Source organism: Rattus norvegicus, chromosome 2, assembly GCF_021556685.1.
Source record: "Rattus norvegicus strain SHRSP/BbbUtx chromosome 2, alternate assembly SHRSP_T2T, whole genome shotgun sequence".
Classification (NCBI taxonomy): Eukaryota; Metazoa; Chordata; class Mammalia; order Rodentia; family Muridae; genus Rattus; species Rattus norvegicus.
This window is the reverse complement of record NC_141535.1, coordinates 187,721,108-187,734,601: the sequence shown is the minus strand read 5'-3', so window position 1 is coordinate 187,734,601 and position 13,494 is coordinate 187,721,108. Positions and strand designations below refer to the sequence as shown.

At 46.5% G+C, this 13,494-nt stretch overlaps 1 protein-coding gene across 1 annotated transcript in view; it reads right to left on the bottom strand.

Moving 5' to 3' along the window:
• Notch2 (notch receptor 2) overlaps positions 1–13,494 on the bottom strand; it is a 133,379-nt gene that overhangs the window by 76,961 nt on the left and 42,924 nt on the right. Inside the window, 1 exon segment of the mRNA NM_024358.2 lies at positions 36–295. Within this exon segment, the coding sequence (NP_077334.2) occupies positions 36–295 (260 nt within the window).

The following is a 13,494-nucleotide window of genomic DNA, read 5'->3' as shown; positions in this document are numbered from 1 at the left end:
GGTCACTTCAGACACCGGAAAGTCAGACACATTACCTGTGAAGCCAACTTGACAGGTGCACTCATAGGTGTCCCAGCTGAGCATGTGGCAGGTACCTCCATTCTGACAGGGGCGGGAAACAAAACAGGGGTGAGAGGTCGAGTATTGGCAGTCCTCCCCTGTGAACCCTGGAGCACATCGACAGGTGGCTTTTCCCAACATGGCCTGCGTCACACAAGTACCACCATTCTGACAGCGGTTCTTCTCACAAGGGTCTCGATGTTGACAATATTCTCCCAAGAAGCCCTCTGGACATCTGTATTTAAAAAAAAAAAAGATTCCATGAAAAACAACTGATTTCTTGTGAGTCCAAAGATCAGAAAATGATCTGTACATGCAAGAAAATATTCAAGTGTGAACAAAGACATGTAAAGGTCCAACCTACAAACTCCCTGACTACAGGAGAGGTGGTGCTCAGAGAATTTACTATATCCCCAAGTCCCTGTGAGTCCTGGCAGGTAACAGAAGACCAGATGGGTGGCCCAGCAGGGTCAGCTACAGTCAGTCAGGATGACACTTCCTCAGAGGTAAAACAGACTGAGATGGTCTCACTATAAAGTGCTGTGCAGACCTCCCTCCTTTGTGGCGGTAACTTCCTCACTCTGATGAGGCAGTGGACAGGACTAAGACACTCTCATGATGACAAGTACACTGAACCCTATAGATGTCCCAGTTAACACAGAGTTGGCATCATGGGCTCCTTCTCAACTGAGTATAGGAAATGGTAGGAATCTCTCTGCTCTGCACATGGCTCTCGGGGTGGCGTTCAGGCGGCTGAGACAGACAGAAGAAAAGAAAGGTTCAGGAAGGGTTCAAACAGACATCTTAAATGCTGATGAATAAGCAAATGAAAAATGATATAATTAAGAATGCATAGAAAATCTCAAGTACCACAGAAACAACTGTCTACAGCAGGGAAATAATTCAAGAATAACACTCTAGCTGATGACACACACCTGCATTCTCAGGATTTGGGAGAGAAAGCAGAGGGTCAGGGGTTCAAAGCCAGGATTGTATGAGATCCTGCTTCAAAACAACTTTTTCCATATTTTATTTTCTTTTGTTGTTTTTATATTTATTTATTATATATAAGTACACTGTAGCTGTCTTCAAACGCACCAGAAGAGGGCGTCAGATCTCAGTACAGATGGTTGTGAATACTGCCATGTGGGTACTGGGAATTGAACTCAGGACCTCTGGAAGAGCAGCGAGTCCTGTGCTCTTAACCATTGAGCCATCTCTCTAGCCTTTCCCATATTTTCTAATTAGTTCTTGAGAAGCCGTTCCTCTTAGTTCATAAGGCACACAGCCACCCCAAACCACACGTATCACTTATAGAAATGTTCTCTAACAGCATCGGAAAGGGAGAGAAGTTGTTTAATTAGGACACTAACGACTGTGTAAAAAGAACACAAAGACTGAGAATGCTTCTAACTATAATGTGTGCCGTTTGACTGGAACTCCAGGTACCTGAGTGACCTATTTGTCAATTTTACTTTTTAGAGGACAAGAAAGTGACATAGAAGCCTGTACCACTACTACCTAAAACATCTTTAAACCAAACCTTCACCCTCAAACCCAGCTCCTGTCCCGTCTTCTCTGATGACAGGAAGCACTGAACTCCTTCCTTACTCTTCCAAGAACACCAAAGACACCTCACTAGCCATACTGTTTTTGAGAAAATGAGGAAGGCATGAAACCAGGGAACTAAGACAACATGGTCAGAAGAACTGTGCAGTAGCTGTAATGACTGGTGGAGAAAATAGCTGGTAAACAGGGACAGTGTGGTGATGTAATCAGCTAATGCCTCCTACCCCTTCCCAGAACTATACACTGTAGTGTGGTGGGGAGGAGCAGACAGGACTCTGGAGCTTCTTCATCAGTAAGTCACTCTCCAGACAGGCAGGGAGCAGAGTTCACCGTGATGAAACCAACAGACTGGCCATGGACAGTGAGTGCACTTCAGAAGGGCAGAGGTCTTGTCAAGAGCCTGGGCGTCAGGGCTGAGAGATAGCTCAGTGGTTAAGAGCATTCTGCTCTTGCAGAGGGCCTGAGTTTGGTTCCTAGCACCCCACATTAGGCAACTCACAAGCACCTGTAACTACCGCTCCAGGAGAACCTGATGACTCTGGCTTCCCTGCACTCACATGCACACACCCACACACAGACACACGCAGACATATAATGAAAAATAAATTAGTTAATTTTAAGACAAGTCCAGATGCAATGGCTTTGGACTGGCTGCTTCTCCTCACTGACATCTTAAGTAGTTAAAAAGGCTACTTACACCATGGATTGTGTGAGAACCAGGAAACTCAATACATGAAAAAAAAATATTATGAGCACTAAAATACTCAGCAAATAATTTTTTCTCTCCATGCTTGCTGAGGAAAATATGATGGCTTATCCAAATCACAGCTTGTTTGACAATAGGCTATGGAACTTTGCTGGACTTCTTTTTTCTTAAATAGAGGCACTGAGAACAGCACTGTGGCATGGCTAAAATTAACCCTGCGAGGGATTATTAAAAGCACTTGCAGCTTATTCAAGAAATGAGTTGTGGAAGATGCTAAGAAACTGTATCCCACCTCCCACTCACAGCAACAGGCCTCTGGGCATCAGGCCTGTTGATCTTCCAGGGTGGGAACCATGCACCGTGTGAATAATGTGTGCCTGTAAACCCGGGTGGGCTCTGCCCAGCTCTGCTCCTCAACTATTACACCACCCCCAGCGCTGCCATGTGGCATTGGCTGAGAAAATGCAAACTCATTTAAATGTCAACATCATGAACATTCAATGAGAACAAGGTCCCCGGGAAAACAGAAATGGGTCAACAGGAAAAGTTCTGGGACCTCAGCGATGCATTTCTGAATTCTCTGATTCCAGGGTTTAATCCAAATGGTCATTCCTTATCAAGTATAAAAAAATAAGTTTCCACTAAGTAGATCCTGTTTAAGAAGCTGGCCACAGTGGAAAAAAGCAAGGAATGCCTTAGGGGTCTGGTTTGGCCCATTTCTGTATGGCCTATAAACCATGAATGGTCTTTACATTTGTAGATGCTTGAAAAACTTAGAAAATAATATTTTGTGGCACTTGGAAAATGTATAAATTCTCATTTCCGCATCCATAAATAGTCATGTTGGAGCACTGCCAGGCTTGCTCATTTGCAGATGGCCGTGGCTGCCACAACCACGGAGTAGAATATCTGCAGTGGGACCACATGGCCCACAAAAACATTTAATCCTGGAACTTTGCAGAAGTTTGCCCGTTCCTCAGTACAGAAGACATGGGGCCTATTAACAGCACCCAATATGTTTATTAGTCATGACATTAATGATGATGGAGAATACTCTACTAGTTTAGTACAAAAAGTGTTAAACTCATTCATTAACTGTTAGAGCAAACACTTAGCAAACACTGACTGCGTGCCAGGCGTTTTTTTTCCAGTAGTTATGGATGCACGCAGGTTCAGCATCCCAGGACTCAACCAACCATAGGTCAAAAATGCCCGGGTCGGGGCAAGATGGCGTCTGCACTAGCCATGTTCAGCTGCTCTGCCACTCCCTGAATATATATTGTTATAACTGTTTACACAGCACTAACATTATATTAAGCATTAAAGGTAATGTGCAGATGGTTTAATGTGGGAGTTTATGCACAGGTTGAACAAAAAATATTATATAACTTTATACAAAGGCTCTGTGGGACTCCTGGAGCCAATCCCCAGCTGATACTGAGGAACAACTGTGCTAGGAAAACCTTTGTGTTCATGAATGTAAATTCTAGCAGAGGACAAAAGCAAAAAAGTACAAGATGCATTAGGCAGAAGGAAAAATAAATCCGGAAGGAATGGGGGATGGTGAGACGTCTCAGCAGTTAAGAGCACAGGCTGCCCTGGTCGCGGCTTTGGGTTATGCCCTAGCACCCACATAGTGGCTCAAAACCACGATAACTCCAGTTCCAGGGACCAGCATCATCCTCTGGGGAAAGAGAGACAAGTCAACTTTAAATAGGAAGGCCTGAGGTGGCTGACTAAGGGAAAGTGTGCACAGCAAAGGGACAGGAGAACCAAGGCTCTGAGCAACCCTAGCTTATCCAAGGAACAGCATGAGGCCAGGTATCGCCACACCCAAGGGCATAAGGAGGGATGACAGAGGGAAGCTGTAAGCTGGCAAGGACATGGAGCCCTTAGTCCCTGTGTGAGTCCTCGGGATGATACACAGCAGTGAGGCCTCTAAAGCCCACAGGCAGAACCACCTCCCTGTACATGAAACTAGACTTACTTATTGGTGAAGACCCGACTTCCTACTTAAAATGTCCTGGGCTTACCATCCCTCTGTGTCTTTAGGTTTACCTTGACATATATACACAGGTCTCTTCTAACCTGCCTTTTCAACGACGTCCCTCCTCCCTTCCTTTCTACTAAGATGCCTGTATGTTTGTATCCATGTACAAACAAGCCTCTTGGGCTCAGTGTGCAGACAGTCCTTTCTTTCTGACCACGTCTCACTTCTCAGAAGACAGCTTGCAACCCAGGAGGCTCCGATCACCTCCTAAGAGTGCAGACCTGGTGAGGTTTAGCTGACATTTCTCTGCTCACGCAAGGGCACCCCCAGTCCCACTGGAAGCTCTGTGGGTCACTTCCTATACCATCTGGAATGTGACCAGGCCTAGCAAAGTTGGTCTACCTTTTTCCTTTCCATTATGGCCATTTTCAGTTCAATTCTGGGCCACACTGCTCTTTTCTCCACCATACACTTAGTGCTTGTCCTTGTTACAATGATTTAAACACAGCAGACTCCAAAGGACGCCACTCTAGGGCACCGGTTCAGCTTTCTAAGCCACTACCTATCATAATATGTCCTGCCAATGACGTAAAGAAAAACATTAGGGAAAGATCATTTCCCCAAGAAACTTTCAGCTCTTCCAATTTCCTAAGGGTCATAATTCGACATCTCTTTTATCTAATCTCTCTTTAAGTTATATACAGTTGCCGTGTCTGACAAGTCTTGTTAACTGAATTCCTTATCACTTGTGTTAACTGTTCCCCTATTGATAGCAGTTCTAATCATCTTTAAAGCCTCAGGTCAGACATCTTGTTGCTGGCTCTATTCCCACCTCCATGCATCAAACCTTAAGGCACCGTAAGGTAATTTCTATCGAGTGGTATAAGCATTTCTAAACTATTCCCAAGAGGCGATAACCAGCCCCTGCTTGCACCAACGTGATGCAGCGGCAGGACGTCACCGTGTTCATTTGTCCTGCTGCTGAGCCTGTACCTCAGAACCAGCTCCCTGCACTGCAGATCTGGTTCACCGTAGGAGCTGGAGCACAGCACTGGCCCTCTCTCTTGTGACACAGACTCAGTATGAGTGCCTGCCCTCACGGGGTCCTCACGTCTTCACAGCACTGAGAACCCCATGCAGCAAACAGTAAATGCTGTATTCACAGTATTGTGACGTAAAATGACTGGCTTGCTGCTTCAACAGTCTTCAGTCTTTCCATTATAAGATACATCTTTCCCTAAAATTCTGTCCCCCCACACACACCCCACAGTAACTAAAAGCCTATGCTCACACTAGCATTCTTCGTTCACAAGTTCATGCCAGCATGATTCATAATAGCTGAAGGTAAAACAGCCCAACTACCCATCCCCTGGTGAGTATTCTATCCACACAATAAAACATTATCTGTCCAGAATAAGGGACGGACTACCTGACACACTAAAACATTATTATGCTAAGTAAAAGACGGTGGAAGGGACAGCCAGAGGTGTGACTCTGTTCTTGGGAAATGAGCTCAGCAGGCAAATGCAGACACAGGCAGATGCTTACTTACTGCCTGGTCCACAGGGCTACGGCCATTACCTATTACAAGTCTGCTGCTAATGACACAAAAGAAGCTACTGCTCATTGCACATGCAATGGGAGAATAGGGTGAAGGCAGGAAAGAGAGAAAGCAGTAGAAAAGGTTTCATCTGAAAGGACTCCTTTAAGGCCCTCCCTGAAACAGCCAGCCAGGCCCTGCCTCTCCCAGGCACAGTAGCCTGGATTCTGGACATGGAACAGGGACAAGAATGGCAGTTCCCACCTATCGTCCATCTGCAATGGCCACAGTGTAGGCTGTCTCCCCAGTAATACAGGGCAGGAGAATTTCCCAAGTGAACAGCCACCCATCGAGAGAAAAGCCAAAAGCAGGGAGCAGCTCTGTCAGCTCCAAAATGGGTGACGTCTGAGGAAGAAACAACCTCTCTTCCAACTAAACACCAGGGCTTGCTCACCCCATTTCCACCAAATGTTCCAGCAGCAGGGTGAGCCCAAATTGTGCCCAGGCCGTGCTGCAACCCTTTTGCTTGTGTTTTTGGGAGTTTTATTTTTATTGTTGGTGAGGATTTGGTCATTAAAAACAACAACAAAGGAAGCCCCACCACACACAGGAGGGAGGGGCAGTCTTCACACAACAGCAATTTCAAAATCGTGAGTTTTCAAAAACTGTGCAGAATGTGGAATGGAGGGAAAATGTCTCCTGTGGGCTGCATCGCAGTGCAGCTGCTCCTCATTAAAGCTCCTCTTGACTCCCTCTGGGCTGGTTTCCAGCAGAAAATTCTTTAACCAGAACTCGGCTTTCAACCCACTTTCGTCTTGCTCTGGGCCTCTCAGCCCTCCGCTCTATGGTGGCGGCCAGCCTCCACTGAGCTCAGGAGGGGGACAACCGGTCATTAAGGTACATGGGGGATGGGGGCTAACGACCCACAAACCAAATGAAACGCTGGACAGTAACAAAGGTCTGTAGTTTAAAGGGCCTCAAATCAGTCTGTTCTTTCCTGTGACCATGATGCCAGCCAGGTTTCCTGCCACCACCACCCACCCCTACCCTGTTCCCATTCCCCGTTAAAGTAGATAAAAGTAATTGCTAACAGATGAAGCTAGCAGTAACCAGTGAAAGTTCCTATTTAACTTTCAATTCCCAAAGCCAGGCTGAAAACATCTAGGTGCCCCAAAGCTTTTAGACTCCAGTCTCAATGCCTCTGCTACACTCAATATCCCAGGCCACTGGGTAACCTCAACGTGTCCCTCAGCCCCACATCTCGCTAGACTATCAACCTCTTAATTCTGTGACCGTGCAAAGGTAACTAACTGGGCTGTGCTCACTGCTGACTTGTTTTGTTGTTATTGTTTGGCTTTTGTTTCGTTTTGTGTTCAGCGTGGACCTACAGCTAACTTCCTGATAATAGAAAATGGAAGCTGCTTTATCATATGCATTGTCCCACAACCCCCCACTACACTCATTCCCTGCTGCTACTTCCAAAGACGAAGGGAAATAAAGAAAAAAGAGAAGGAAACAGTATATCTTACCCAGTAAGAAGGGGAAGTGCTGGTGTGCACAGTGGAGCCCCAAACAGGCTGTTTGTGGTAAAACATGCTTTCTAGGGCCTTCTTGGTTTGATATAAAGAAACAAAGACCAGTATACAATCAACCCTACACACACACACACACACACACACACACACACACTCTCTCTCTCTCTCTCTCTCTCTCCCCCCCACCCGACCCCCACACACAAACACTCACTCACACTCCCCCCCGCCCCCTCATACACACACACCCACACCTCCCAAACACACCCCAACACACACACTCACTCACTCACATCTGACACACAAAGACTGCAAGGCAGGCGTTTTTCTACTATGTAAATCTGCTTCCTGGACAGCACATTTCTGCCTTTCTTGTACAAGTATTTCAGAAAATGTTAATCTTGATTCCCACATTAGCTGAATGCTTCCAAATTAAAAGTTTCCCACAGGAAAACTCCGACAAGGGAGCTGGGAGGCCAGGGTTTGTCTTCTGGAGCCCTACCTCGATTGGCTCACAGGTGTTCAGGTTTTTCCACCCCTCATCTGAATGAAGCAATGAGCACACTGACTCTAACACATCCAGGCTGAAGAGGCTGAAGAGGCAGGGCCTCAGACCCGCTGGTTCACAGCAATTCGACCCTAGGTCGGCGCTGGAATGGGGAGCCGGGCAATAGGAAGACAGGCTTTATTTACACGGGAACTTTGCGAGTGCTCTTGTCCTCCAGCTGACAGTCTGAGCTCACTTACCAGAGCTCTGAGACCCAGCTGAGTGCCCAGGGCCTTCAGCAGCCTCTGAACAATGGAACCAGGACACAAACAGTGCTGAGGCTGTGTCCTTGCTGTAGCAGAAGGTGGCTCTTCCTGTGTCTTTCCGTACATAGTCAGCCCTTTACCATATTCCCTGGACCCCGAAAAAATATCCAAAGGTGACTAAAACACCACAAACCTGCTCTCATCACAAGAGTTCACAAAAAGCACCCTCCACTGTAACAGACAAAGTGCCTGAGAAGATGTCTGTTGTAAGTGCAGTGGAAACAAGGATCTGTAACCGACGAGCACTCCTTACACCACTACGCTGTATCTGGCCCACATCTGAATGTGCACGATGCTGTATACGTTATGTTAATGTATGACTAGCCTAACTGTCTATTTGGGTGACTTTTATATTACTGCTGATGAAGTCAGGCCTTGCTCATGCTATGCAAGCCTCAAGCACTGCGCACCATTCCCAAGCCCTGGAAAGAGTCCTGAGTTCCTAGTAGACTTTGACCTGGTGCATTGTCTTGAAACAATTTTCTTGATGTAGTTTTTCTTCAAGCACTATACTCTCTCTGTACTCAGCTTCCTCTACCTCAAAGGACATGTCACAATCCAACACGCCTCATGCCAGACCTGCGCACACGCCAGTCACAGAGTCCTACTGTCTCCACCATCTGTCATAACCATGCCCTCAAATTCCTCCAAGCCTCTGCCTAAATATTATTTCCTGCCGGTAGCCCCATGCTGCCTATGAGCACACTTGGGAGGCTCAGGCAATAAGACCCTGTCCTTACCCCCAAAAGAAAAGGGGGGGAGGAGGGGAAGCTACAGGAAGGAGAAGAAAGGGGAAGGGGGAGAGAAAGGGAACGAGAAGGTTTGGAAGGGACATCCCCACTTTACGTTCCCATAGATCTGACACAGTGTAGTAACCTTTACTACAATTATTTATCTCCTCTAATAGACAAGAACTACTCTCTACTATGCCCTCTGTGCCAAGCAGAGTGACTAACATTTGGAAGTCATTCAGCTGTCGAGCGCTCACATTCTTAGCAGATGCCAAAGGGCAAAATGCAAGGGTCCACATAATCTTTACAACCCAAAGACTCCAGACTCCAATTACCCTGGAAGTTTGGGAACCACTGGGTTGAGGTATTTACCTAAAGGATCTTTAAGCTAATTAAGATTCTTGATACACAGAGTACCTACCTCTTAACCTTCATAAACCCAAGACTATTCGAAGCTGTACGACACATGGAATAGATTTCTTTAAATCACATTTACATTTTCCTATATATAAAGTGACTCAGCTCTCGGTGTGTATCTGCTGACCCTAACCCTCCGACTCTCACACACAGCAGAGACTGCAGTGCCTGTGTAATAGGCTCACAGTACACTGCTGTGCCCGGAAGCAGGTACCAGTCCGCGCCAGCTTTGCACAGCTCCAGGCTCACCTGCACACCTCTCGAGACACTTTTAAGAGCAAACATGATTATTAAAACCATCAGTGTCACATCACCCAACCCCCAGCCTGTCTACACAAAAGGTAACTTTTGTAGCATTTACACCAACTAACATTTATTACTTTGCTGGTAATAAGAACAACTATTTGCCAAAGAAAAGCCTGTGACGTTCACGTCTTTGAACAGTGTTCCTCATTAGTTTAGTAGAAACCTGGCTGTGACCGGCACAGACCATCTCAGCTAGAGATAGTGCCAACCAAAAGCGGGCAGCGGGGGGATCAAGAGTAGCTCACTGCAGCGATCTCAGCTCCTCTGCGTCACCGCACAGTAAAACAAGGACGACACCAGAAACAGTGGCTCTCCTGGCATCTGCCACTTCTCCTGGGAAAGCAGGAGGTTTTCCAGTGGCTCCTGTGGCCCTAAGGTGGATGCTTGTCCTCCAGAGAAATCTACCAGCTGTGTTTGGATCATCAGCTCAGGAACGATCACTGGTGGTGCTTTAGTGGGCATAAAGTGATGCAGAACTAACAGTTTGACTCTTGGCCTGAAAAATGTGCTACCAAGCATTGTAAGGAGTTTGCTGACACCCGCTCTGAGGGCAGGACATCACTGACAGCAGCGTAAAGACAAAAAGGCTGACAGTTTAGGTGAACTCTTGTTCACTACAAATAAAGCCATTTCTGCTAGAGATAATACTCAGTCGGTAAAACCCTGGAGTCCCATATGTGAGGCCCTAGGTTTAACTCCCAGACCAGAGCGAAAGAAAGAGAAGGAGAAAAATAAAATAGGGTTAAGGAAACCAGGCCAGTTGAGAAACAGCCATTACGAACTATGTTTAACTCCAGAAACACAGCCCAATGGTATAAGTATCGTGGTCAGTTGCCAAACCATCTGTATAGAGAAAGACAAAGGAAGACAAAGGCTGGGAGTGGAGCTCAGGGGTAGAGTATTTGCCAACGGCTAAGTTTCCAGATTGGTTGCCAACACCAAGATAGATAAATAAGTAAAGACAGACAGACAGACAGACATACCTAAAACAATGGACATCTGCAAAATAATTATGGTTCCTAACCCAAAGGTGGCATCTACTGACCACTACTCCTCTTAAAAACAGGACCATGACCTGAGGGGGAGGGCATCAATTAATGGGAGTAAAAATTATCTGAGATTTTATAGTGGTCTGTGGTCTTTCATACTACAGAAACCAAGCCTCCGACAGACATGCTGAACTTACCACTCAACTGTACCCCAATCAAAGGCAAAAGCATGTGAAGAAACGCTTCAGGGATTGTGGTGACAAGCACAGCGAGCCCTGAGCTGCAGTGGCCTAGGCTGAATCCAGACGGAGCCAAGTACAATCTCCCGAGTATAAGCAGTTGGTCTAGAGCAGAAACTGCAGCACACGCCACACCTCATGCACTACGGCGTTTCTGGAGAGGCGCTTCCCTGACTGGACATGTGGGCAAAGCCACCACAGACATACACACACATTCCTCAGCACTCCACTGAAAACATGCCCAGATGCCCTCACGGCACTTCTGCGGGAGACTCCGAGGGCATGGGTGTACTCACAAGTGCATGTGCATGTCTATATGTACACAGTCCAAACCTGCCACATATAAAATATGTGTGTGTAAGTGTATATGACCATGTGTGTCTAACAATGGTTACGTTTTTGTCTATCTGAGTAAATATTAAAGTATATTAGTACATGGTCTTCAAGATGTCTCGTCCAGGGCTTCAGGACCGCCACAGATCTGACATTGCTAACCCCGGCCGTTTCCTCGGACTAGCCTTGGTTCTGCTGCTGGATATGTAATCTTGAACCTGTCTGATCCTCAGTCTTCCTTGTGTTAAAAATAAGACGCTTGGTTCTGGACAGCGGCTCAGCCGCTATGAGACTTGCTGCTCTTGCAGAGGACCAGCGTTCAGTTCCTGGAACTCACCTGGCAGCTCACAACACCCTGTAACTCTGCCTGTGGGGAACCTGACGCCCTCTTCTGACCTTCTAGGCATCCCAAGCATATACGTGGAGTACATTCATACACACGGGCAAAGCACCCTGACACATAACATAAAAATAAACCAACCTTTTCTAAAAGTAGGATGCGAGGCCATCTAAGAATGCTAAGAAACAATGTCCAACAGTCGCTTCAAAATTGTACAGGTCCCCTCGGTTCTGTTCACAGCCCTGGAGTTCCTGGGACACGAGCCTCACCGAGAACTATGATCTCCACATCGTTTGGATTCACTGAGCTTTTAAAAAGTAAAATGCCTATTCTTTCAAACTGCCCCATAAAACCCCACTTTTTTTTTGTTTTTATGTTTTGCTTACATGATAATACATATATTTACCCACACCAGTTCTTAAAAGGTTGCTACCATGAAGAAAAAGAAAAAAGATAAGATGTCCAACTTGCCTACTGGGATCAAGAGAAATAACTCAATCCCTATCTATAATCGAATCAGTCATGTAATGCAGAGTAATTCACTCGGCTGTCTTCCCCACAGCTCACCATACACACACACAGTGAGTGGGAAGGACTCTAAGGTGTCTTTAGCCTCCTCCTGAAAGCGATAACCTCAACACTGACACTTCACTCCTTCAGCAGCCTTGTACCCCAGGAAGTAAGGACTCCAAGTCCCACTCCTTAGGCAAGAATCATGCCCCTCATGGAGCCTAACTATCCCTCCTAAGAGCCTGTGGCAGCCCCTCATGGAGCCTAACTATCCCTAAGAGCCTGTGGCACCTATGTGAACGACTGTTGCTCAGGCCTCACTTGGAGCTAAGCCCTCACAGGAAACAGAAGGAGGCAAGGACCAAGCAGAACAGACCTAACCGTGTGTGTTACAATAAGGGCACTAAGAGGAAAGGCAGAGACCAAGGGACCTCTGTCCCTTTCCAGGCTTTAGCATCTTCCCCACCCCCCATGCCAGCGTGGCAGCCTGCCTTCTTCAGCACTAATGATGGCAGATGTCTCATGACTTACAGGTAAGTTACAGGAGGCATTTTAATGACTGACGTGTGTGAGAGAGACAATGGTCTGGGAAGAGACCTCACAGGGAATCGACCCTTGGGTGACTCTGGTGAGAACTCTTTTCAGGCATCCCTTCAAACTCAGCATGAAGGCCTCTCCTGCCCACCCCCAGATTACAAGGATGTTGGCGTTAGCTTATAAATCCTGAGAAGCCTTTAATCAGCAGAGGCAGAGACAGGTAGATCTCTGAGTTCAAAGCCTGCTTAACCTACACAGTAGTTCCAGGCTATGGAGAGAGACCTTCTCTTCAAAACAAAACACCAACAACATAGAAGCTCATCACTGAGCTGTGCGGAGAGGCATTTTACAAACTGTGACAATCAGTGCCAGTCTTTGCCTGGAAGGAAATGAGTCACCTCTCATTAGTAATCAAGGGCTGTCCGGTTTTAAGGAGTGACCTAGACATCCACAGGCATGAGTTTCAGCAATAAGAGACCGAGAGTCAGACACCACAAATATTATATACAAATAGGACCATGGCAGAAAAATTAGAGTCAAGGAGGTTCTTTGGGTACTGCTCAGAATGACTAAGGTTTCAAAGGGGCAAGCTGCCCAGTGAAGAAATTCCTCAAGAAGATGTGCCTGACTTACACAAGCACAAGGATTTCACAATCTTAAAGGGCCAGAAGGTTGAGGGACGAAGGCACTGCCAAGGTCTAGGCAAGAAAATCATAACCACTGTCAAATGTTTTCCACACGAAGCAGGCAGCCTGGTCTATTCTGGATAATTGGGGGTTTGGATATGTACTATATAATTAGAGGAAATAAGCAGTAAAGGACATGAGCTAATTTGGGGTAACCGAAGACTTGGCTAACAGATACCCACTCACTCCAGATCCC